Source organism: Schistocerca gregaria, chromosome 1 (genome assembly GCF_023897955.1).
Source record: "Schistocerca gregaria isolate iqSchGreg1 chromosome 1, iqSchGreg1.2, whole genome shotgun sequence".
Taxonomy (NCBI): domain Eukaryota; kingdom Metazoa; phylum Arthropoda; class Insecta; order Orthoptera; family Acrididae; genus Schistocerca; species Schistocerca gregaria.
This window is the reverse complement of record NC_064920.1, coordinates 549,285,181-549,308,436: the sequence shown is the minus strand read 5'-3', so window position 1 is coordinate 549,308,436 and position 23,256 is coordinate 549,285,181. Positions and strand designations below refer to the sequence as shown.

The window sequence follows — 23,256 nt, the reverse complement described above, 5'->3', positions numbered from 1 at the left end:
TCACATGGCATTTGGCATAAAAGAAAAGAACTAAGTGATGGATGTAAAGATGGCATGGGGGGTGTGGAGTGCAGAAGCACCCACTTCCTAGTAAAGAGCTAGCAGTCAGTCAGAAACAATCCTAAGAAAGTAGTACGCTACCATGTTGACATGCTCAGACACTTCAGAGAAAAAGAAATTTCAGCTACAATTCAGCATCCGCTCTGTAATTCTGTAGGAAGAGGATTCATAAAAGGGCTCTGAAGAAGTATGAAAAGAAGTCAAGAATTCTATGAATGAGGTGGCAGATGCAGTTGTCAAGAATCTTTACAGATGACGCATCATGTAAGACAGAAATTGAAGTTCAAATCCAAGCCACAAATCAATTGTACTTCAGTCTGAGTCAGCTTTTTAAATAGTGTATTCTCTTAAGGAATTTCAAACTTTGACTGATCCAACCTGTTGGGCTATATGGTTGCAAAACTTGGAGTCTCTAGAAGCAATACTTTAATAATGTTCTCATTTTGAAGCAGGGACTCTTAAGGAAGATCTGTAGTTTCACATAGATGAGATTACTAGAGAATGGAGGATCCGGCATAATTGTGAGCTGGCTGAGATCTACAGCAGACCAAACATTGTAGGCTGCTGAGAACCATGTGGCTTGTCTGGGCAGGGCATGTCACTCAGACGGAGAAATACTGATGGGGCATGAAATCTATGGGTTGTACTCCCTACAGAAGACCACTAGACTGACCAAAGAAATGGAATCCATGGGAACATGATGCAGATTCTCTGAGAGGGCGATTGCCGACAGAAGGCAAGAAATGGAATCCAGTCAAGAGGAGCCCTTGAGCTGTGTGTAATACTCTGGACCTGATTGTGTAAAGAAAATTAAGTAAGTAGATTCAAACAAGTGTTCATTTCTGTTACTACCAATACAATGCACCTTCTAAACAATGTGCAGATGAGATGCGAAGGTGGCGGTTTCGAGGAACAAACCACCTTCTTCGATGTGGAGTTTGAAGTCGTGTTCAATTAGGTTGTTGTAAGTTGTATCTTTACAGTGCTGTATACGAGGCAGTTTGGAATAAGCAAACACGATTTGATGTGATTGATGTGGAATATGCATGGCATACTCATCCCACAAATATGATGACATGTTGCTGGTGCTTGGTGAATGCAGGCAAAATACCAGTGAAGCAGCCATGGCTAATGCTGTGAGGTAACCTGGTCAAAGAGCTCCATCGGCCATCATGTTCTTACATGCTGAACAACTACTTTGAGAAACGAGCAATTTTAGAAGGCACAGCATTTATAAACAAAGACTGGCCAGAAGGGAGGATGTGAAAGTCTTTGTTTTAGTTGTAATACGCTACAATCTGCATGTGAGCTTATGAGAAGTTGCTGCAGTCACTAGTATCAGCCTTACATAGCACACAGTCACAGCTTTCACCTGTATCACCTGTAACTGACAGTGGAGCAACGTACGGGGTGTTTTCAATCAAAGAATTATGTTCTGCAAATTTCACTTTAGACACCTTACAAAGTGTTATGTTCTCTGATTATTCCATATTCAAAAATTATGGTGCAGCAGACCATCATAATATGCATTTCTGGGCCACAGAAAATCGTAGGTGGATACATAATGTCTATCGTCAAAGGAGATGCTACATTAATTTGTGTCATTGAGTGATTGTAGAAGGATACAGGATGACTTGCACAGAATTTGTATTTGGTGTGATGAATGGCAGCTTGCTCTAAATGTAAGTTAATGCAGATGAGTAGGAAAAACAATGTTGTAATAATCAAATACAGTATTAGTGGTGTGCTGCTTGACACTGTTGTGTCAATTAAATATCTAGGTGTAAAATTGCAAAGCAATATGAAATGAAACAAGCTCATAAGGATAGTAGTAACTATAGCGAATAGTCGGCTTATGTTTATTGGGAGAGTTTTAGGAAAGTGTAGCTCATCTACAAAAGGATACCACTTGTAAAACTCTTGTGCGACCAATTCTTGAATACTACTTGAGTGTTCAGGATCCTCACTGGGTCGGCTTAAAGGAGGAAGACATTGTACCAATTCAGAGGCATGGTACTGAGTTTGTTACCGGCAAGTTAGGTCAGTGAGCTAGCGTTAAGGAAATGCTTCATGACCTCAAGTGGGAATCCCTGGAGGGAAGAAGACATACTTTTTGAGAGACCCTACTGAGGAAATTTATAGAGAACAGGAATTTGCAGCTGGCTGCTGAACAAATCTACTGCTGCCAACGTAAATTGCACCTAAGGACTCGAAATATGAGATGTGTGAAATTACATCTCGTATGGTGGCATCTATACAGTGGTTTTTTCTAATTCCTTTTGTGAGTGAAGAAGGAAAGGAAATAACTGCAAGATGTTCCATTTATCCCATGACTTCACACACAGCACAACAGATGGTGGTCTACGAGTGCCCAATTGTCCAGTGAATCAGATGCCATTTCACCTGTCTACAACAACAGTACTAAATTTAAAATAAATGCAAATAAATTTTGTACTCACCCATGTCATGCAATGAGATCCTGGAACTGCCTGCCATTGTTCTCCATGCATTTCTGACACACACTCAAGAAATTCATCAACAGATGATTTAATTCTTCTTGAGAAATTGAGTTATTTGATTTGTGGATATTATCCTGTACGTCCTGTAATGTGTATGGATTTGTTGTGTACACTTTATCCTTTAGTGTTGCCACACATTGTGAATTGCATGCAAAGAAATACTGACCACATGAGCCCATGCAAAATCGTGTTGAGAAAATGCAAAGCTTCATTTTGTTTCACTCAATTTATTACAGATTGGGTGCAAAATGTTTAACACACATCTTTCACTGTTAGCTGTGTCATTTAAAAAAATTGGGCCTATTATTCTGTCATCACTAACTGTGCGCCACACTCCAATTCCCGACCATGAAGGGGTTCCTCATGAAGGATGAGAGGTCTATCGGCGCTCCAATGTCAGCAGTTTTTGGAATTAACATACCCTTGTAAATGGAACCAAATCTTGTCTGCAAACAAATGTGGTGAAGATTACAGATTGGTCGTTCATGAACTAACGTGTCCAAAGGAATGGTTCACAAAGATGAATGAAACGAGCAAGGAACAAATTCTAAGGAGCGGTCTTTCATAGTTCACTTCGGTCGTGGCTTTCCCCTTACAGTTCCCAGAACGGGAAATGGTCTGTCTTGTTCCCGAAGAGCACGTCAGCCGGTCTCGTTCCAGCCTCGGTCCCGTTCCTGTCTGTTTCGTACTCGGTCTCGCTTGGGCGAACTTGTCCTCCTTCGTGTGGCCACTCGTTGCGGTTCCACTGCTGACTGCTCATAGTTAGTTCAGTATCGAGTTGTTGTTTTTGTTCGCTTTGCATGCCCATTCTGGATCTGTTTCAAACCTTTTTTGAACTCTGAACTTCTGGTTCTTTTCGTATTCTATTCAGCATCCATGACCGTAATTAAAATGTATTTTTTAATTACATCAATTACATAAAAAATTACGTGTTATGTAATACTTCACTATTTCGATAAACAGCAGAAAAAATACTTGTAAAAATGCAAGATTTTTTGTTACTACACATGCAAAGGACGTCAGCATGGCACACACGAGTGGCCATTTTCCGTCTTTTTTTTATCCAAGCTAAAAGAGCATGTTCATTGTTATGGAAGGCAGACTGACTTACAACCTAATGAAGCCCACACTTCATAATTGAGTGTATGGTGTCACATTTTGCAAAGAGAATATGATGATTCCTACAATATTATTTCAGTGGTACAGGGTGGCGCACGAGAAATCGGCCTCAAGTGCTATACTGCTCATTATCGCTTACTAATCGTCATCTATTGTTTCAGAGTTGTTTGCATTAGCTTATTTGTTATTTCTTCACTGCCTGATTATTACATGTTTATCTATTGTGCTCATAACGGTCAACAAATCATGCATAATTGGCAAGCAATCTGTGCTTGGGACCGTCTTCTCATGTGCCACCTTTTATTATTTCGCTGTGATCAGCCACATAATGCTGCAGTTGGCTAAATGAGATGTTTTGCAGAATCATGAAAATTGCAAGTGTTATGAATAAAAACTCTGTGCTCTAGGGGGGAGGCAAGTGCCCCTCTTGATGCCTGCCCCTCTTGATGCCTGCCCCCTTTGTCACCTATGCTATTAATTTTCAATTTTTCATAAGAACCATATACTAAGCACAATGAACGGTGAACGAGTAAAAATGAACAGTTCCCAAAAAAGAACGATCACCAGTTAACTAGTTCCCAAGGATGAATGACTTTGCCTATCTCTAGACAAGATCCACTTCACTGTCAGTTACTTCTTCCAGAAACCATTCGTGAAATGTAACTCTGCTCTCAGGATCACCAGGTTTAAGTTCTTGCACTACTCTTACTTTACAGGATCTTAGTCCAAGTACCATAGCTGCTCTGGAACTCTTCACAATACACAGTATGGTGGCTACAGACTACATATTTAGATGAGGATTTAGATGTGGAATCCTCAGAGATATCATCGCTCCACAATACTTCCCAGGTAGTCTGACAGTTGAAATATCTCAAACTTTTATCGTCAGCAGTCTAGGTGCTCACCATTTTTTTCACTGAAAGCACAATCCCAGAAGACTTCAAACAATGCAAAAAGAAATATTTTCACTCCATGACACTAGCAACTTCACATCTCATGCACAGGGGATGTGGAAGGTGCGTTTGGTTGAGCATTCAAGAAAATGGTCAAACTCACCTAAAGAAACGTTCTGCCATCAGAACACCTATCTGACCAAAACCAGTATTTTATAACAGGTTGCACCCATCCCTAAAATTATAACTATTTCTAGCTCCCTAACAAAAATTGATAGAAAGAAAAACACTGAGAATTTTGCCAGACATCCAACCAATTTCCGTTACTGTAGTCTCTCATATATTAGATTCATGAAATCAAAATTTAGTCACATTTGACATAAAAATCAAACACACAGCATTCAAGCATACTTGTTGTTGTGGTGGTGGTGGTGGTGGTGGTGGTGGTGGTGGTGGTGGTGGTGGTGGTGGTGGTGGTGGTGGTGGTCGTCGTCATCGTCAGTCCAGAGACTGATTTGATGCAGTTCTCCATGCTACTCTATCCTGTGCAAGCTTCTTCATTTCCCAGTACCTGATGCAACCTACGTCCTTCTGAATCTGTTTAGTGTATTCATCTCTTGGCCTCCCTCTACTATTCTTACCCTCCACGCTGCCCTCCAATACTAAATTGGTGATCCCTCGATGCCTCAGAATATGCCCTACCAACCGATCTCCTTTTCTAGTCAAGTTGTGCCACAAATTTCTCACCTCTCCAATTCTATTCAATACTTCCTCATTAGTTATGTGATCTACCCATCTAATCTTCAGCATTCTTGTGTAGCACCACATTCTGAAAGCTTCTATTCTCTTCTTGTCTAAACTATTTATCGTCCATGTTTCACTTCTACACATGGCTACACTCCACACAAATACTTTCAGAAATGACTTCCTGACATTTAAATCTACACTCGATGTTATCAAATTTCTCTTCTTCAGCAACGCTTTCCTTGCAATTGCCAGTCTACATTTTATATCCTCTCTACTTCGACCATCATCAGTTATTTTGCTCCCCAAATAGCAAAACTCCTTTACTACTTTAAGTTTCTCATTTCCTAATCCAATTCCCTCAGCACCACCCTTCTTAATTCGACTACATTCCATTATCTTCGTTTTGCTTTTGTTGATGTTCATCTTATATCCTCCTTTCAAGACACTGTCCATTCCATTCAACTGCTCTTCCAAGTCCTTTGCTGTCTCTGACAGAATTACAATGTCATCGGTGAACCTCAAAGTTTTTATTTCTTCTCCATGGATTTTAATACCTACTCCAAATTTTTCTTTTGTTTCCTTTACTGCTTGCTCAATATACAGACTGAACAACATCAGGGAGAGCCTACAACCCTGTCTCACTCCCTTCCCAACCGCTGCTTCCCTTTCATATCCCTCGACTCTTATAACTGCCATCTGGTTTCTGTACAAATTGTAACAAATTGTAAATAGTCTTTCGCTCCCTGTCTTTTACCGCTGCCACCTCCAGAATTTGAAAGAGAGTATTCCAGTCAACATTGTCAAAAGCTTTCTCTAAGTCTACAAATGTTAGAAACGTAGGTTTGCCTTTCCTTAATCTTTCTTCTAAGATAAGGCGTAAGGTCAGTATTGCCTCACGTGTTCCAGTATTTCTACAGAACCCAAACTGATCTTCCCCGAGGTCGGCTTCTTCTAGTTTTTCCATTCGTCTGTAAAGAATTCGTGTTAGTATTTTGCAGTTGTGGCTTATTAAACTGATAGTTAGGTAATTTTCACATCTGTCAACACCTGCTTTCTTTGGGATTGGAATTATTATATTCTTCTTGAAGTCTGAAGGTATTTCGCCAATCACATACATTTTGCTTCCCAGATGGTAGAGTTTTGTTTGGACTGGCTCTCCCAAGGCCATCAGTAGTTCCAATGGTATGTTGTCTACTCCAGGGGCCTTGTTTCGACTCAGGTCTTTCAGTGCTCTGTCAAACTCTTCACGCACTATCATATCTCCCATTTCATCTTCATCTACATCCTCTTCCATTTCCATAATATTGTCCTCAAGTACATTGCCCTTGTATAGACCCTCTATATACTCCTTCCACCTTTCTGCTTTCCGTTATTTGCTTAGAGCTGGGTTTCCATCTGAGCTCTTGATATTCATGCAAGTGGTTCTCTTATCTCCAAAGGTCTCTTTAATTTTCCTGTAGGCAGTATCTATCTTACCCCTAGTGAGATAAGCCTCTACATCCTTACATTTGTCCTCTAGCCATCCCTGCTTAGCCATTTTGCACTTCCTATCGCTCTCATTTTTTAGAAATTTGTATTCCTTTTTGCCTGCTTCATTTACTGCATTTTTATATTTTCTCCTTTCATCAATTAAATTCAATATTTCTTCTGTTACCCAAGGATTTCTACTAGCCCTCGTCTTTTTTCCTACTTGTTACTCTGCTGCCTTTACTACTTCATCCCTCAAAGCTACCCATCCTCCTTCTACTGTATTTCTTTCCCCCATTCTGGTCAAGTGTTCCCTTATGCTCTCCCTGAAACTCTGTACAACCTCTGGTTCTTTCAGTTTATCCAGGTCCCATTTCCTTAAATTCCCACCTTTTTGTAGTTTCTTCAGTTTTAATCTACAGGTCATAACCAATAGATTGTGCTCAGAGTCCACATCTGCCCCTGGAAATGTCTTAAAATTTAAAACCTGGTTCCTAAATCTCTGTCTTACCATTATATAATCTATCTGAAACCCGCCAGTATCTGTAGGCTTCTTCCATGTATACATCCTTCTTTTATGATTATGTATGGTGATAGTTTACTGCAGCTCATTAATCTTCATATGTTCACCACTTCTATGATGATAGTCTCCCCTTTTTGACATACTGGTGAGAGGATTCCTATTTATCTTCCAAATAAAATGACTGCAATTTCAACATTTGTTTTGTTCACAGAATTACCATAGTAAGGGTCTGATTTTCCAAACACGCCTTTCACATTCCTCACATTCCTTACTTAGTCACCTGTGAATTTTGATGGAGGATGAATGTAGCACAGAATATTATTCTTTGAGAGCAACTGTGGAGTTGCTGTTAGAACTTGTATCGTTTTGTTATAGGATGCACATGATTGAGTGCCTGAATTGTTAAGTATTCCTGACAAGTTGCACAAGCTTCTTGTGGTTCATTTTATTCTGAAATTGGAATTTCTGCGTTAAGAGTATGGTCAGCTTTGTTTTGGTATAATCAACCAAAGCTTCAGTAAATTATCTATTTTTTGTCAATACATACACCTTAACTGTGGTTTCTTAACAGTCATAACACCAACCTTTGTAGCTTACTGATACTACTACTCATCCACTCACTATCACTGGTGATATTCAGTCAAAGCATTTAGAAGAGAAAATGTCATCACTAGGAACAACTTTAATTTCAAGCAGTCCTGGAATGTGCACTCATATCTCCAATATGAAGTACTATATGTCCTTTCCTTAAAAATAATAATAATAATAATAATAATAATAATAATAATAATAAATAAATAAAAAAAGGGGGTGGAGGAAAACAGTAAACAAGTAGGAACACATTTCAGACACAATCCGACCCACAAAAAAACCCTAAAACTCAGTTAATAAGAGAACAATTTAGTGAGCTACTGTTTGTTTGGCTCTTGACAAATTAATTGTCAGTTCATATGTCCTCACTTTCAGTTGCTACCAAACACACAGAATTATCTGGATGGTTCAGAATACACTAGAACGTATCTTTTTTATTGTGTCACATTTACCCAAGAGTTAATTAAAAAGAAATTACGAGAAATTCCAGATACAGTGTGACATATTCCATTTTCGGAACATGTAGATCCTCGGACATACAGAACCTGTGAATATCTAATAATTTTGAGACTCATCCCTTTGAGACAACAAAATTGTAACATAATTGCAATCAAAAAATTGATCATGGAAGTTAAAACACAAACATTGTCTATAAAACCTGTTTAACTGAAAAGTTAAATAACCAAAATTTTTGGGATTGGCATTTTTAGATCAAAAATTATTTTTGAATTTGAATTTTAAAAACATAGGCAGTGACAGAAAAAGCACCTGAAAATAAACTTCTAAACTGAGGTTATCCGTCTTGAACTGGCTGCTATTTAATTAAAAAGAATTAAACCAGACACATTTCACTTTTATTTATAAAGAATCTTCCATGGTTATTCTACAAATTGGATACATACATTTGTACACTTTTGGCTCCTCCTCTTCTTCTTCTTCTTCTTCTTCTTCTTCTTCTTCTTCTTCTTCAATAGCACTGCAGCCCTTGGTGAGCTTTGGCTTCTTGAATGATCTTACTTCACACTTCTTGGTTATTTGCTGCTCTTTTCCACCCTCAGACTCCCATACTGGTGAGATCCATTATTACGTCATCAATCAATCTTTGTCTAGGTCTCCCCTTTCGCCTACCTGAATGGATCACACCTTTCATCATTTAGTTTCGAATTCTATCCTCTGCCATTCTCTCAGTGTCCTAGCCACTGTATTCACTGTGATTTCACTAATTAACTTTGTCCCTACCTTGTATTAGCATTGTAGCATATTCTCCAGCCTTCATCCTCCCTTATTGGCCCATAGATTTTGCATAGTATTTTCTGTAGTATTTCCTGCTCAATGGTTCTTAGTGCATTTTTATCATATTCTGTCAACGTCCATACCTCTGACCCATATGTGATAACTGGGTGGGCTAGGGAATTATATATTAGCAGTTTTGTTTTTCTTGGAAGAAGGGTATTTCTGAAAAGTTGCATATTTGCAAAACAAGCTCTGTTTCCTGCTTATATTTTTTCCCTTATAGTCTTTCCAATACTGTTCTCATTTGTTATTAGGGTTCCCAAGTAGTTAAGAGGACACTTCTTTGAAGCATTTCCCATTGGTGTTTAGGTTTTTAGGGGTTCTTCTGACCTCAGATTGTGACATTACCATATATTTTGTTTTGTTTTCATGTACTATGAGGCCAATTTTTAAGGCTTCTGTTTCCATTGCCTGGCATGTTTCTTGGCGTGTATTGACATTTCTTTCTACTATAGCAATGTCATCACCATATGCACATATCTGACTAGTTTTTGTAAATATGGTGCCTCTTTTTTTGATTTTATTTACTACACTATGCAGGGCTGTATTGAATATGACAGTGGACAGACTACCACCTTGCTTCACATCTTTATTGAAGTCAAAGCTTTCACTTGTTCTGCTAAGGACCTTTACTGTTGCTCTTGTCTGTGTCATTGTCATCCTGATTAGTCTTATTAGCTTAGCACATATACCAACTTCTTCCAGTTCTCTGTATAGTTCTCGCCAATTTATGCTGTCACAGGTATGTTTGAAGTCAAGGAATAGGAAATATAGATCTATATCACATTCATAGAACTTTTCCATCATTTGTCTTATCACAAATTTCTGATCAGTTGTTCCTCTGTCTGGTCGAAAGTCACACTGATATTCCCCTAGTATGCCTTCTGCACACTTTTGTATCCTTCCGTTTAATATACTAGTGAAGATCTTATAAGCTGTGCTTAGGAGTGTATGCTGTTCTGTCCCCTTTCTTATAAATGGTGATTATTATTATTCCAGTTTTCCAATTATCTGGCATAGTTTCTGTTTCCCCTCTATCTGATATTTGTGTGTACAGTTCCTTTATTACAGCCTCACCGCCAGTTTTTATTAATTCAGGAATTATGCCGTCTTTACCCATGGGCTCGTTTGTTTTTTGACCTGTGCACTGCGTGGGACACCCTTGTAGTGTTGGGTTTCTTGCCTTGTTGGTATCATTATCTACTTCCAGCTCTGCTCTTTCCTCCTGTGCAGCTGTCTCTTCATTGTTGACGCTGGCGCTTAATGTATCTTTGAAATACTCTGCTTGTCTTCCCACTTTCTGCTCTTTTCCTCCCTTATCATTTTCCCATCATTGCTGAAACAGGCCATTGTTTTCGGCTGGGATCTATTCTTCATTTTGCCTACAGCATGATAGAACTTTCCTATTTCACTCTGTTCCTTTAACTCTTCTAGTTCTGGAAATGTCTTCTTAGTCCACTCTCTTTTCTTTCTATTGCACAGTCTGTTATCTCTTCTCTTTGATTCTATATATTGTTCCACATTATTTCTGTTTTCTCTCTGTAGCACTTTTGTTCTTGCCCTGTTCTTTTTCTCTATTGCTGACCTGCAATCTTCATCAAATCTTTCCTGAGATCTTCTATTCCTTTTTATGCCTACTATTTCCTCTGCAGCATCTTAATGGCTTTTTCAATCCTATTCCATCTTTCGTCTACTCCTACTGCGGTCTCTTCATTGCTCAACTTTCTGCTTAATGTTACTTGGTATTTTTTTACTTCTTCATGGATTTTCAGTTTGTCTGTATTCCATTTCATCATCTTTCCTATTCCATTTCCATTTGTTAGTGAAAGTTTCTCTCTCAAGACACTGATTTTACCACAAAGTGGTCCGAGTCATAACTGACGTGGAGTGGTGTGCAATCACCAAATTATGGTCAATCTGATTGACTACTCCATTGACTGCAGACTTCCAAGTACCCAGATGGATCCTTTTGTGTGGGAAGCATGTACTTTTAATAATCATATTATTCCTTGCTGAGAATTGGCATATTAAGTCTCCATTCTTGTTGTTTTTTTCACGTCATGAATATTTTCCAGAAAGGTTAAAAACAGCATTCTGCTTATAATGTTGATGTGCAAGTTACTTGCAGTGTTTCTTTACATACTCTTCTCTTCCCTCCTTGCTAGCAGTGGTCGGCGTTGAAAGACTTCATTTTACATTTGCTCTTGGGAATTTTTGCCATTCTACAGTATTTCTTGTGCTGCATCATTCACATTTCAGTTTCTGAAACTGTTTCTCATTCCACACTGCAACAGTGTTTATGTTTGTTCATTTGTTTTTGTGCGTGTTGTGATTGCAGCACAACAAATACTGCAGAATGGCAAAAACTGCCAAATGTGAACCCCTGCTAGCAAGGAGGAAAGGAGCAGAATATGTAAAGAAACACCACAAGTAACTTTCACACCAACATTATAAACAAAATGCTGTTTTTAACCTAAAAAAAAACAAAAAGTGTATAAACATATGTATCCAATTTGCATAATAACCATGGAAGATGCTTTATAAGTAAAAGAGAAATGCATCTGGTGTAATTATTTTTAATTAAATTGCAGTCAGCTAAGGACGGACAACCTATAGTAACAGATTTTAACAGCTGCTGCAGAAGATGGCCACACAAACAAACATATTTAAAAAAATATTACCTGCCAAATAAAATAAAAGCTACAAAATATTGTGAATCATTACATATACAGATTATTTTAATATTTTACCAAAAACTGCAAGTGAAAAATGCTGTCTAACGTCTCACCTTTGTCTATCTCAATTCAATCTAGGAACATTTCTTTTTTATTTTCACATCTAGCAAAAAATAATCAAATAAAAATGGATTTCTTACATAGATGTCAGTTTTAACATTTGGTTAATTCACTAACATTTGGGGCTGTGAAGGTAAGATCTTGCCTGAATTATGAAGCTCATTAGAAAACAGTACTTTAAAAAGCATAATTTCTTTCACAATGAACCTCATGTTTGCAATTGCATGGCTGGCCATTACTCGTCTTGAGGAGCATAGAATCCAGAATGGGAGTGGCTTGGCTGACGTGAAGGCAAGGGGATAATGATGAAGGGGGAGGTCTTGGCAAGAGTAGGCAATGAATCATAGTACGTTGGTAAGCACTGTGCCCTGCAGATGATAGGAGAACAAATTGGAAATAGTGGAATGAATAGTGCAATTTGCAAACTAAGATGTAAGTAGAACAGAAGGTTGGAGGGAAAAACGAAAATACAGAGAAGGAGAGAGATGAAAACAGAAAAGTGAATAGATCATCAAGAAAAAAAAGAGGCAATTGAATTAATTAGGAGTACTACCAATGTACTCCTGTATCCTGCAACTCTTCCGGATGTACCTCCATGAACAAAAACTCCCCCATATATGCACTGCTTATTGCTCTTCTCATTTCCCTTTTTCTCAATCCATCTGCACCTCACACTTTGTCCTCCTTTCATCTGTGTACCAAAGATAGCACAGGACTTACCATTGTACTACATGCAGTCTTGTTCTCTCTCTAATGCCTCCCTCAGGCATTTTATTTCAGTTGAAGCTGTGCTACATATTTGGATTTTGTAATTGTGATAATTTCTCTAACAGTGTTGTATTACGGTCAGACTGTAAGTTGCTTCTAGATAGATGTAGCTGTGTCCAGAGTGGTAAAACAAAAAACATAAATATGTATATTACTTTGGTTGTAAATTTCACATTTGGAGGTTGTCTTGTTAAACAAGTTTTTGTGGGCAACACTGCTCAGAATCCTTTGTTGAATTCACTCACATTCAGAATTTAGTGTAAGCTTTAAGAGACTTGCGTAAATTATATTACAAATGCTTCAAAGAAAAGAATGTAATAAAGTACTGTACTGTGGTAAGTAGTAAACTCTAGACTTATTAAATGTAGAAGTATGGAAGTTGTTATGTGCATTTCTTATAATTTACAACAGGTGGACGTTACGCTATTTACAATGTGTCTGGGCGCTCGTATGCAGCGACCAAGTTGGGTGCTGGAAGAGTTGTTGATTGCGGCTGGCCTTCACATGGTGCTAGACGAGCACCACCTCTTCATGCGCTTTATACTCTTTGTAATGATATGTATGCATTCCTGCAGAAGGATCCAAAACATGTGTGCATTGTACACTGCACTGTGAGTAAATGATTTTTGATGATGCAAAGGTGGTTTTTTTTTTCCCTAGTATATGTTAACTTGAAATACGAGCTTTAGATTTTTAATATTTGCCTCACAATGTTGACTTATTTAGTTCTATTCTTGAATAAAATGGCACAATGGGCCATTTCAGTTATTCAGGGTGTTATTCAATGGAAGTTGTTGCAAAACTTATAATAATGATAGCACCTTTACTTGTTGTAGCTACTGGAAAGTAGCCAAACTTATAACTATCAGGGTGAATCAAATGAAAATGTTTTTAATTGTAACAACAAACAAAAAACTTGCATGTCATTTTTTGACATAGTTTCTGTGATGTTGAATGCACAAGTTCCACCGCCCTGGAAGTGAATAGATACCACGATGAAAGAATTCTTTTGGTTGGGGTGTGTAGCCAGTCATGCACTGCAGTTTCATCCTCTTCATCACTTCTGAAACGCCTGCCTCCCAAGGCTTCTTTTGAGTGCACCAAACAGATGAGTCACTAGGCACGAGGTCTGGTGAGTGAGGAGAATGTACCAGATATTCAAATTTCATTTCAGATTAATCTCAACTGTCTTACAGGCTGTATGCAGTCAGCCACTGTCATGCTGCAGCCATACCCCTCAAGTCACAAGTTCTCATCATATACTCCTGATTGCAGGGCAAAGTTGATTTTTCAGCATGTCTGAATAGAAATTACTGGTTACCATTACCCCTCCCCCCCAATCCATGAAATGCATCCCAGAAGAGAATGAGCCTGAATTTTCCGTCAGGTGGTGGAGTGCAGAGTTTTTTTGGTTTTGGTGATGAGCTGTGGTGCCACGCCTTGCTTGACCTTTTTTTTCTGGTTGATGATAGTGGACCCAAGTCTCATTGCCTGTAGCAATTTTTTTTCCCAGAAATTCACAACCGTCGATGTGGAAATGGTGCAAAAGCTCTTCACAGGCATTGATATGATGGTATTTAAATTTTGCAGTCATTTGATGTGACACCCATCTTGCAAACACCTTATTGGAGACAGTACATCATGAACAATATTCTGTGCTGAACCAATATTAATATTCAAACTTGTGGCTATTTCATTCAGAGTTGTGTGTCTGTTCTCCTTCACAAGCTCCTACACTGACACAATATTCTCTTCGGTCACTATGTGGTGTGCCTGTCCTGGTCTCAAGGCACCCTCAACAGAAGTTACATCACTTTTAAACTTCCTACACGACTCATACACTTGCTGCAATGACAAACATGAATCGATATACTGTGCTGTCATTTTGCAATGAATTTCAGTTGGTTTGACACCTTCACTACACAAAAAAAAAAAAAAAAAAAACAGCACAGGTCGTTGCTCAATCGTGGAGTATGTTCACAGTCGGGCAGCCATCTCGTTGTGTAAGCTGTTGCCTTTTCCTGTATTGTAGCATCACTCTGCACCTGTCAATCGCTTTCAGAACCTCAAGGGACACTACCATCAGCTAACACCTCCATCACACAACTTTCTAAAATTTTATGGAACTTTTAAGGTTTTCATTAGTATCACCCTTGTAGATGCAATGCAGTGCCAGATATATTTAAGTATGATTGTAAATTCTCATAGGCAGGTATATTAATAAAACTAAAATTAAAGTTACTTGCAAGGCATAAGCCTCTAACTGAATTCCTGTATATGTAGCTTATCTTTCTGTAGGTGACAGTGTAGGATAAACAATTGAGATAGAAAAAACTTTGCTTTATATCTGTAATTTTTGCATTCGGAAGTCATTTCTAGTGTTGTGCTGGGTGACGAGAGCTACTGCTCATCATTAGAATCCATACCAGTTTAACTTAATTTCAATATATTCATTTTTATCTGATCACAACTGCAGTGTGGTTCATTCTTTTTGTCTATTCAAACATTATGATCACCTAGTTGACAGTATGTCAGTCCCTGTCTGGAATGCAATACAACAGTGATTCTGTTTGGTATGGATTTGTCCTTGGGAGGCTTACAGAGGTATGTGGCACCAGGTGTTGACACCCAAGTCAATTCCTGTAAATTGCGGACTGGTTGTTTCTGTGTGTGGAGCTAGTGCCTGATGGCATCTAAAATCAGATATGTTCCATCATGTTCAGATCAGATGAAATAGATGGCCAAGACACCATTGTGAATTCACTACGATACTTCTCAAACCACTGTTGCATGATTCTGTACTTCTAAGAGGCCAGTTCTCCTGATGGAATATACAGTTGCTGTCGGGGAAGGCACAAAGTGAGAAGGGATGTAGGTGGTCTACAATAATAATCATATAGACCACAACTGTCAAGGTGTCTCCGATTTCTGACACAGATGCAGTGGGAGCCCAGAGGAATGGTCCCCATAGCATAATTGTGTGCTCTCCTCCACTGTCCACCCCAAATTTGTTGTGCCGTGCAGGTTTGAAGCAGGTGTTCTCCTGTGTGATTGTGTGTCCAAGCACCACCATTGACCTGTTGTAGCAAGAAATGTGATTCATCTAACTGGGCAATACATTTTCATTGATCCACAGTTCAATCTCAGTGATTCCCTTCCTCCTGCAACCATAATTTATGATGTCATTGGGTCAATATGGGAACACATACAGGTCATCTGTGACAACAACATACTCTTAACAGTGTGCTCCAAAACACTTGTCCTTGGACAAGAATTGTACTCTGTTGTTGGGTCTGCCACTTCTCTCTACCTATCCAGCTTTACAGACTAGGTGACCTGCTGACTTCCACATTCTTTGATGACACGTGGACATTAAACACCATTTTGCCCGTTCATGTCTTACCATCCTTCAACCCCTTTCCATAAATGTAAGGCAGTAGTACCGAAATGACTAGCCAGCTTTGCTGTTTTCAGGTACCAGGCCTTAACTATCGCTCCATTCTCAAAATTTCTTATGTCAGTCAATTTCCTCATTTGTGGTTCATATAGTTACCATTCATCTCTACTCTGCTTCTATATTTTACTTATACATCATCATGTACCCACAGTGCCACCAGACAACATTCAGTGTCATGGTGGGCAGTGGTCAATAATGTTTGTGCTCATCACTATATTTAATACTTAGTAATAGTATCATATTGTAATTCTAGATTATGGATTTTCTGGTAACTTTCACAATTCAGTTTGATATAAAATGTAATCCCACAAATTTCATTGTACTCTTAAAGTAACTTTTAGCTGTGGTTTTATAGAGGTGACAGATGTCAGGCTGAGATGAAATAAAATTGATAAAAATGGTGTATTATGATTATCACAGTCTGTGATTCTTCACTCTAAATGAAGACAATCAATGAAGCTAACTAAAAACATATGACAGGACCTCAGGGGGAAAGGGGGGAGGGGAGGGGAGGGGCTGGTGCAGAACAAATGGCAAAGACAGGTGCCTTTAAGAAATGTGCGATGTAATGGACTTTGTGAGGGGGCAGAAATAAATGAAAAGCATACAACATCCAAATATATTACCTGTAGATGGAACATTGTGCAGTGATAAGGTGTTAAATGTTGAGAGTTTATTTTTTGACTTAAAAACATTACGGTAGAATGAATGTTCAGCATATTACCCCTTTGTAGCATATTACCCCTGTTGTTGTTGTGGTCTTCAGTCCTGAGACTGGTTTGATGCAGCTCTCCATGCCACTCTATCCTGTGCAAGCTTCATCATCTCCCAGTACCTACAGCACCTACATCCTTCTGAATCTACTTAGTGTAGTCATCTCTTGGTCTCCCTCTGCGATTTTTACCCTCCACACTGCCCTCCAATACAAAATTGGTGATCCCTTGATGCCTCAGAACATGTCCTACCAACCGACCCCTTCTTCTGGTCAAGTTGTGCCACAAACTTCTCTTCTCCCCAATCCGATTCAATACTTCCTCATTAGTTATGTGATCTACCCATCTAAACTTCAGCATTCTTCTGTAGCTTCTATTCTCTTCTTGTTCAAACTAGTTATTGTCCATGATTCACTTCCATACGTGGCTACACTCCATACAAATACTTTCAGAAATGACTTCCTGACACTTAAATCTATACTCAATGTTAACAAGTTTCCCTTCTTCAGAAACGCTTTCCTTGCCATTTTACATCCTCTCTACTTTGACCATCATCAGTTATTTTGCTCACAAATAGCAAAACCCATTCACTACTTTAAGTGTCTCATTTCCTAATCTAATTCCCTCAGCATCACACGACTTAATTCGACTACATTGCATTATCCTCGGTTTACTTTTGTTGATGTTCATCTTATACCCTCCTTTCAAGACAGTGTCTATTCCGTTCAACTGCTCTGCCAAGTCCTTTGCTGTCTCTGACAGAATTACGATGTCATCGGCGAACCTCAAAGTTTTTATTTCTTCTCTGTGGATTTTAATACCTACTCCGAATTTTTCTTTTGTTTCCTTCACTGCATGCTCAGTATACAGATTGAATAACATCGGGGAGAGACTACAACCCTGTCTCACTCCCTTCCCAACCACTGCTTCCCTTTCATGTCCCTCGACTCTTATAACTGCCATCTGGTTTCTGTACAAATTGGAAATAGCCTTTCGCTCCCTGTATTTTACCCCTGCCACTTTTAGAATTTGAGAGAGAGTATTCCAGTCAACTTTGTCACAAGCTTTCTCTAAGTCTACAAATGCTAGAAACATATGTTTGCCCTTCCTTAATCTAGCTTCTAAGATAAGTCGTAGGGTCAGTATTGCCTCACGTGTTACAACAATTCTATGAAATCCAAACTGGTCTTCCCCGAGGTCAGCTTCTACCAGTTTTTCCATTCGTCTGTAAAGAATTCGTGTTAGTATTTTGCAGCTGTGACTTATTAAACTGATAGTATGGTAATTTTCACATCTGTCAACACCTGCTTTTTTTGGGATTGGAATTATTATATTCTTCTTGAAGTCTGAGGGTATTTCGCCTGTTTCATACATCTTGCTCGCCACATGGTAAGAGTTTTGTCAGGACTGGCTCTCCCAAGGCCGTCAGTAGTTACAATGGAATGTTGTCTACTCCAGGAGCCTTGTTTTGACTCAGGTCTCCCATTTCATCTCCATCTACATCCTCTTCCATTTCCATAATATTGTCCTCAAGTACATCACCCTTGTATAGACCCTCTATATACTCCTTCCACCTTTCTACTTTCCCTTCTTTGCTTAGAACTGGGTTTCCATCTGAGCTCTTAATATTCATACAAGTGGTCCTGTTTTCTCCAAAGGTCTCTTTAATTTTCCTGTAGGCAGTATCTATCTTTCCCCCTAGTGAGATAACCCTCTGCATCCTTACATTCTTCCTCTAGCCATCCCTGCTTAGCCATTTTGCACTTCCTGTTGATCTCATTTTTGAGACCTTTTTATTCCTTTTTGCCTGCTTCATTTACTGCATTTTTATATTTTCTCCTTTCATCAATTAAATTCAATATTTCTCCTGTTACCCAAGGATTTCTATTAGTCCTCGTCTTTTTACCTACTTTATCCTCTGCTGCCTCACTACTTCATCCCTCAGAGCTACCCATTCTTCTTCTATTGTATTTCTTTCCCCCATTCCTGTCAATTGCTTCCTTATGCTCTCCTTGAAACTCTGTACAACCTCTGGTTCTTTCAGTTTATCCAGGTTCCATCTCCTTAAATTGCCACCTTTTTGCAGTTTCTTCAGTTTTAATCTACAGGTCATAACCAATAGATTGTGGTCAGAGTCCACATCTGCTCCTTTAAATGTCTTACAATTTAAAACCTGGTTCCTAAATATCTGTCGTACCATTATATAATCTATCTGAAACCTGTCAGTATCTCCAGGCTTCTTCCATGTATACAGCCTTCTTTTATTATATTACCCCTATGTAATGTCAAATCATGACTGCGTGATGGCTACCAAGTGATAACATGATATTAGGAAATCGATAACTTCCGTGACTCAGATGAATCATTGTTAACCTTTGAAACAGTATGAAATTATTTTGTTCTTGTTTTTACTTTAATTAGAGTAGCAAATTACTTTCTGGAAGCTAGCTGACTTACTTGACTCGTGTGAACTACAAGGAGTGCGAGCCGATTGGTCTGCAGTTTTTTTCAAATGATTGTAAAGAAACTATTTGGTAAAAAATTGGGTTTTGGTGATCTTGTAGCTTAATTAGTCAGCTTCATGAGCATATTATTTCATTAATAATAGTCATAGTTATTGTAATATTCTGAGGTTAAGTGAACTACTGCAAGAATATTGGTAAATGTGCATTGAAAAATAGACACCACTATGAATTGGCATTCGGCGTATGGTAGGTCATATGTTGCTGTATTTGAAATGTATCTAGTCTATTGAATTATTCTTTAAAGTTGGAAGAACATTACTCTCTCTCACCAATCTCGAGAAAATGGATTGTATGAAAAGTGCTTCATCTGAAACCACCTGCTGATGAAAAAGCCAGAATGACAATTTCTTAACAGTCCTTGTATATTGTAATGTGTTTGAGACATTGGAGCAAGATTTTGGCAAATTATAATACAAAAAGAGGAGAGTATTTTTCTATATGATTACTATGTGAAACTTCTGTATCTAATATGATATTCAAGCAACTACAGATTTTTCAGTGAAATAATGTAATCTTTTCAGGGCCACCAATGAGAATTACTGTGGGTTGGAACAATATATGTGAAGAAATGAGAGTTTATTTTTATGCTGAGAATTGGCATTTTCATAAACTGTTGACTTGTCTTTCACTCAGTTGCTAGTTTCAAGTGCATTGGAATGTTAGTGAGATGAATGTTTGTAAACTCTGTGTTTTGGATGAAGAAGTATATTTTAACATGACAGTGTTGAAACTAGTGTGTTACTCAAAATGTGTCATTGTTAATGTTTTTCTGAAGAAAAATAAAGGGACTAAGAAGTCTGCTGAAAATAAAACGCTACTTCTGTTGAAATTTCGGTGGCCTCCTATACTCTCGTATATTTTTATTAATGAGTGTTATGGATTGAAACTGGCCAAAGGATTTTATTTTTATATATCGGCGATCTAATAAACTTGAAAGCATTTAATTTGCAGAATTCTGACAAAGTACTAACAAGGTATAAACAGATTATTAGTGTCTTTGGTGAACTAAAATATGTTTGTGGTGAAAAAGTACAATCCTGCTCTTTGTTAATTGTTTTCGTATGTTAGTAAATCCTGACACTGCCATATTTCTTAGATAACTGAGATATAGAAATAAAATTTATTGGCGAATTTCAGTCCATATTATTAATTATTAAAAATACACTGGTGTACAGGATTACACAAAAATTGCAATAGAAGTAGCAATTTCTTTTCCTCAGACTTCTTATTCCATTTATTTTTCTTTGGAGAAATGTTGTGTTTTGAGTTATATGTAAGTCTCAATGTTGTCACATTAAAAATCTGCTTATTTTGCCAAAACACAGTAGATTTTACCGAAATGGATCTCACCAATATTCTAATGCTGTTGAAATTGTTACAGAATCCTGAAACAGTGTATTATTAAATTAGCAACTGACAGAAAGACAAGTCAATAGTTTATGAAAATACCCATTCTTAATATAAAAATAAACTGTTATTTCATCACTTACACTGTTCCAAACCCACAGCATTTCTCAGTTCAGTAGTTGCTTAAATATCACACTAGATACTCAGTAGAAGTTTCACACATTAATTGCTTGGCAAAATACTTCACTCTTAGCTTACTATCATGTGCCAGTCAGGATAGCTACATCATATCTCATTCTGTCTTTTTTGCTGGCATAAGAGATTGGGGTGAAGCACTTTCGATACAATCAATTTTCTCAAAATTGGTGATAGTGATATCCTTTCAAGTTTAAGGAATAATTCAATATGTAAGATGGATTTCATACACAGCAACACATGTCCTAACATGCACTACATGCAAATTCATAGCGACCCCTATTTTTCAATGCAAACTTCCCAAAATTCTTCCAATAGTGTACTTAATCTAGAAATATCATAATAACTATTACCATTAACAAAATGGTATGCATTAGAGTGACAAATGAAGGTACAAGATGTGCAAGAATTGAACTTTTTAACAGATAATTTCTTTATAGTCAATTGAGAAAGATTGCAGGTCGACCGGCAGGCGCGTCCCGTTTTGTTTCATCTCAAGGGTTAACAGGCATTGTCTGAGAGTTCCCACCTTTTAAGCTCTGACATCAGAGGCCAAGCAGGACTCTAGATTGGTGTGTTTGTAGCAGTCAAGGAATCTTAAAAGGAAAGTAACACCAGAGCTATCACAGAAAATATTCACAGCTCCTTACAGGGCATGCTGCTTGCAGGCAACAGAGCCTGCAAGGGAGCCTTTGCAAGAGCAAGCAAGTAAGCTTACAGCAAATCTTAATCTGTGTGAAGTGTGCTTAAGCCACTCTGCTATATCATTTATCCCAGTTCAGAAAGGTATGCAAGATAATTTCTTTGTAGTTTGGAAAGTAGATGGAGAGATACTGGCAGAATGGATGCTGTAAAGTCTGTTTGAAAGTCATTTCAGGATAACTCAATAATTAAGATCGTTGGCCATGAAAGGCAAGTCTCTGATAATTTTGATTTTAAGGAGGTTTACAGGCATTTAAACTATTTTTGGGAACAATAACTGGATGAAACCTGAAGTAAAAAGCTTTTAAATATTTAGTGAGTCATGGAACATAGATTGGAAAGACAGATTAGACATCATGGGAGGGGGAGCACTCATTGCAGTTGTCAAAATTGTTTTTAATGAGGTCAATTGTCAAGTTGTCTGGACACATATATTCTACCATGATGGTTTTAGAGACATTACAGGAAGTCTATGCTCAGTAGCACAGAAATACCCATGTATGCAATATTAGTTAGAGGTAAATTTAATTACCATATATAGACTGGGACATTTGGATTCATCGTTCGGACGGGGTGGTGGTGGTGGTGGTGGTGGTGGTGGTGGTATGGTCAGGCCATCCTGCAATGTACATTTGAGTACATTTTTGGAACTGTCGTGAGCAGCTACTTCAGTGGCCTACATGCAACTGAAATATCTGAGACCTTGTAGCTACAAATAGGCTTGACCTTGTTGATAGTGTCCTATAGAAAAGGTTATTAGTGGTTATGATGGTTACTAAAGTTAATAAATCAGTCAAGAAAACTAGGAGAGTATTTTTGCTACAAAGAGCAGATAAGCAGTTCCTAGCATACCACTTTGATAATGAATGGAGATCATTTATTTCCATTATGATTGAAATACAGAATTTAAATGGGTTGTAAATCAGGCTGTGGGAAGTATGTGTCAAGTAACTTGATTGAAGATGGAGAAGACCCACTGTGGTTGAAGCATTTTAGTTCAAAAGAGACTGCACAAATGACAACACACAGAAGTTAGTAGAGAATTGTGCATCTGTAAAAGGATGGATGCGTGAAACATACCACTTCCACTGTCGTGCCTTTGTGAAGGATCTAGCTGAGAATGTGAAAAATTCTGGTCCTGTATAAAATCACTTAGCAGGTCTAAGTCTTCCATCCAGTCACTCACTGATCAGTCTATTGTGGCAGCTGAAGATAGCAAAACAAATGCCAAAGTTTTAATTTTTACATTTCAGATACTGCTGACACAGGAGAATCATACAAATGTGCCATTGTTTGACCATCAGATTGACTATGGACAACGTAGTAATAAGCATCTCTGGCATAAAAGAGCAACTGAAAGAGTTAAAAATAAATAAGCCTCCATGCCAGGACAGAATCCTAATTCGGTTTTACAAAGAGTACTCTGCAGCATTGGCCCTTTACTTAGCTTGCATTTATCATGAATCTCTCATCCTGTGCAAAGTCCCAAGCAACTGAAAGAAAATACATGTGACTCTTGTATATAAGAAGAGTAAAAGAAAT

General features: G+C 38.1%; 1 protein-coding gene across 3 annotated transcripts in view; it reads left to right on the top strand.

The window, feature by feature from the left end:
• The window catches only part of LOC126356011 (cyclin-G-associated kinase), a 250,440-nt gene that overhangs the window by 80,698 nt on the left and 146,486 nt on the right, over positions 1-23,256 (top strand). For all 3 annotated transcript variants that reach the window (XM_050006662.1, XM_050006670.1, XM_050006677.1), the window contains one exon: positions 13,187-13,386. In XM_050006662.1, the coding sequence (XP_049862619.1) occupies positions 13,187-13,386 (200 nt within the window). The remainder of the gene's footprint in view (positions 1-13,186; positions 13,387-23,256) is intronic.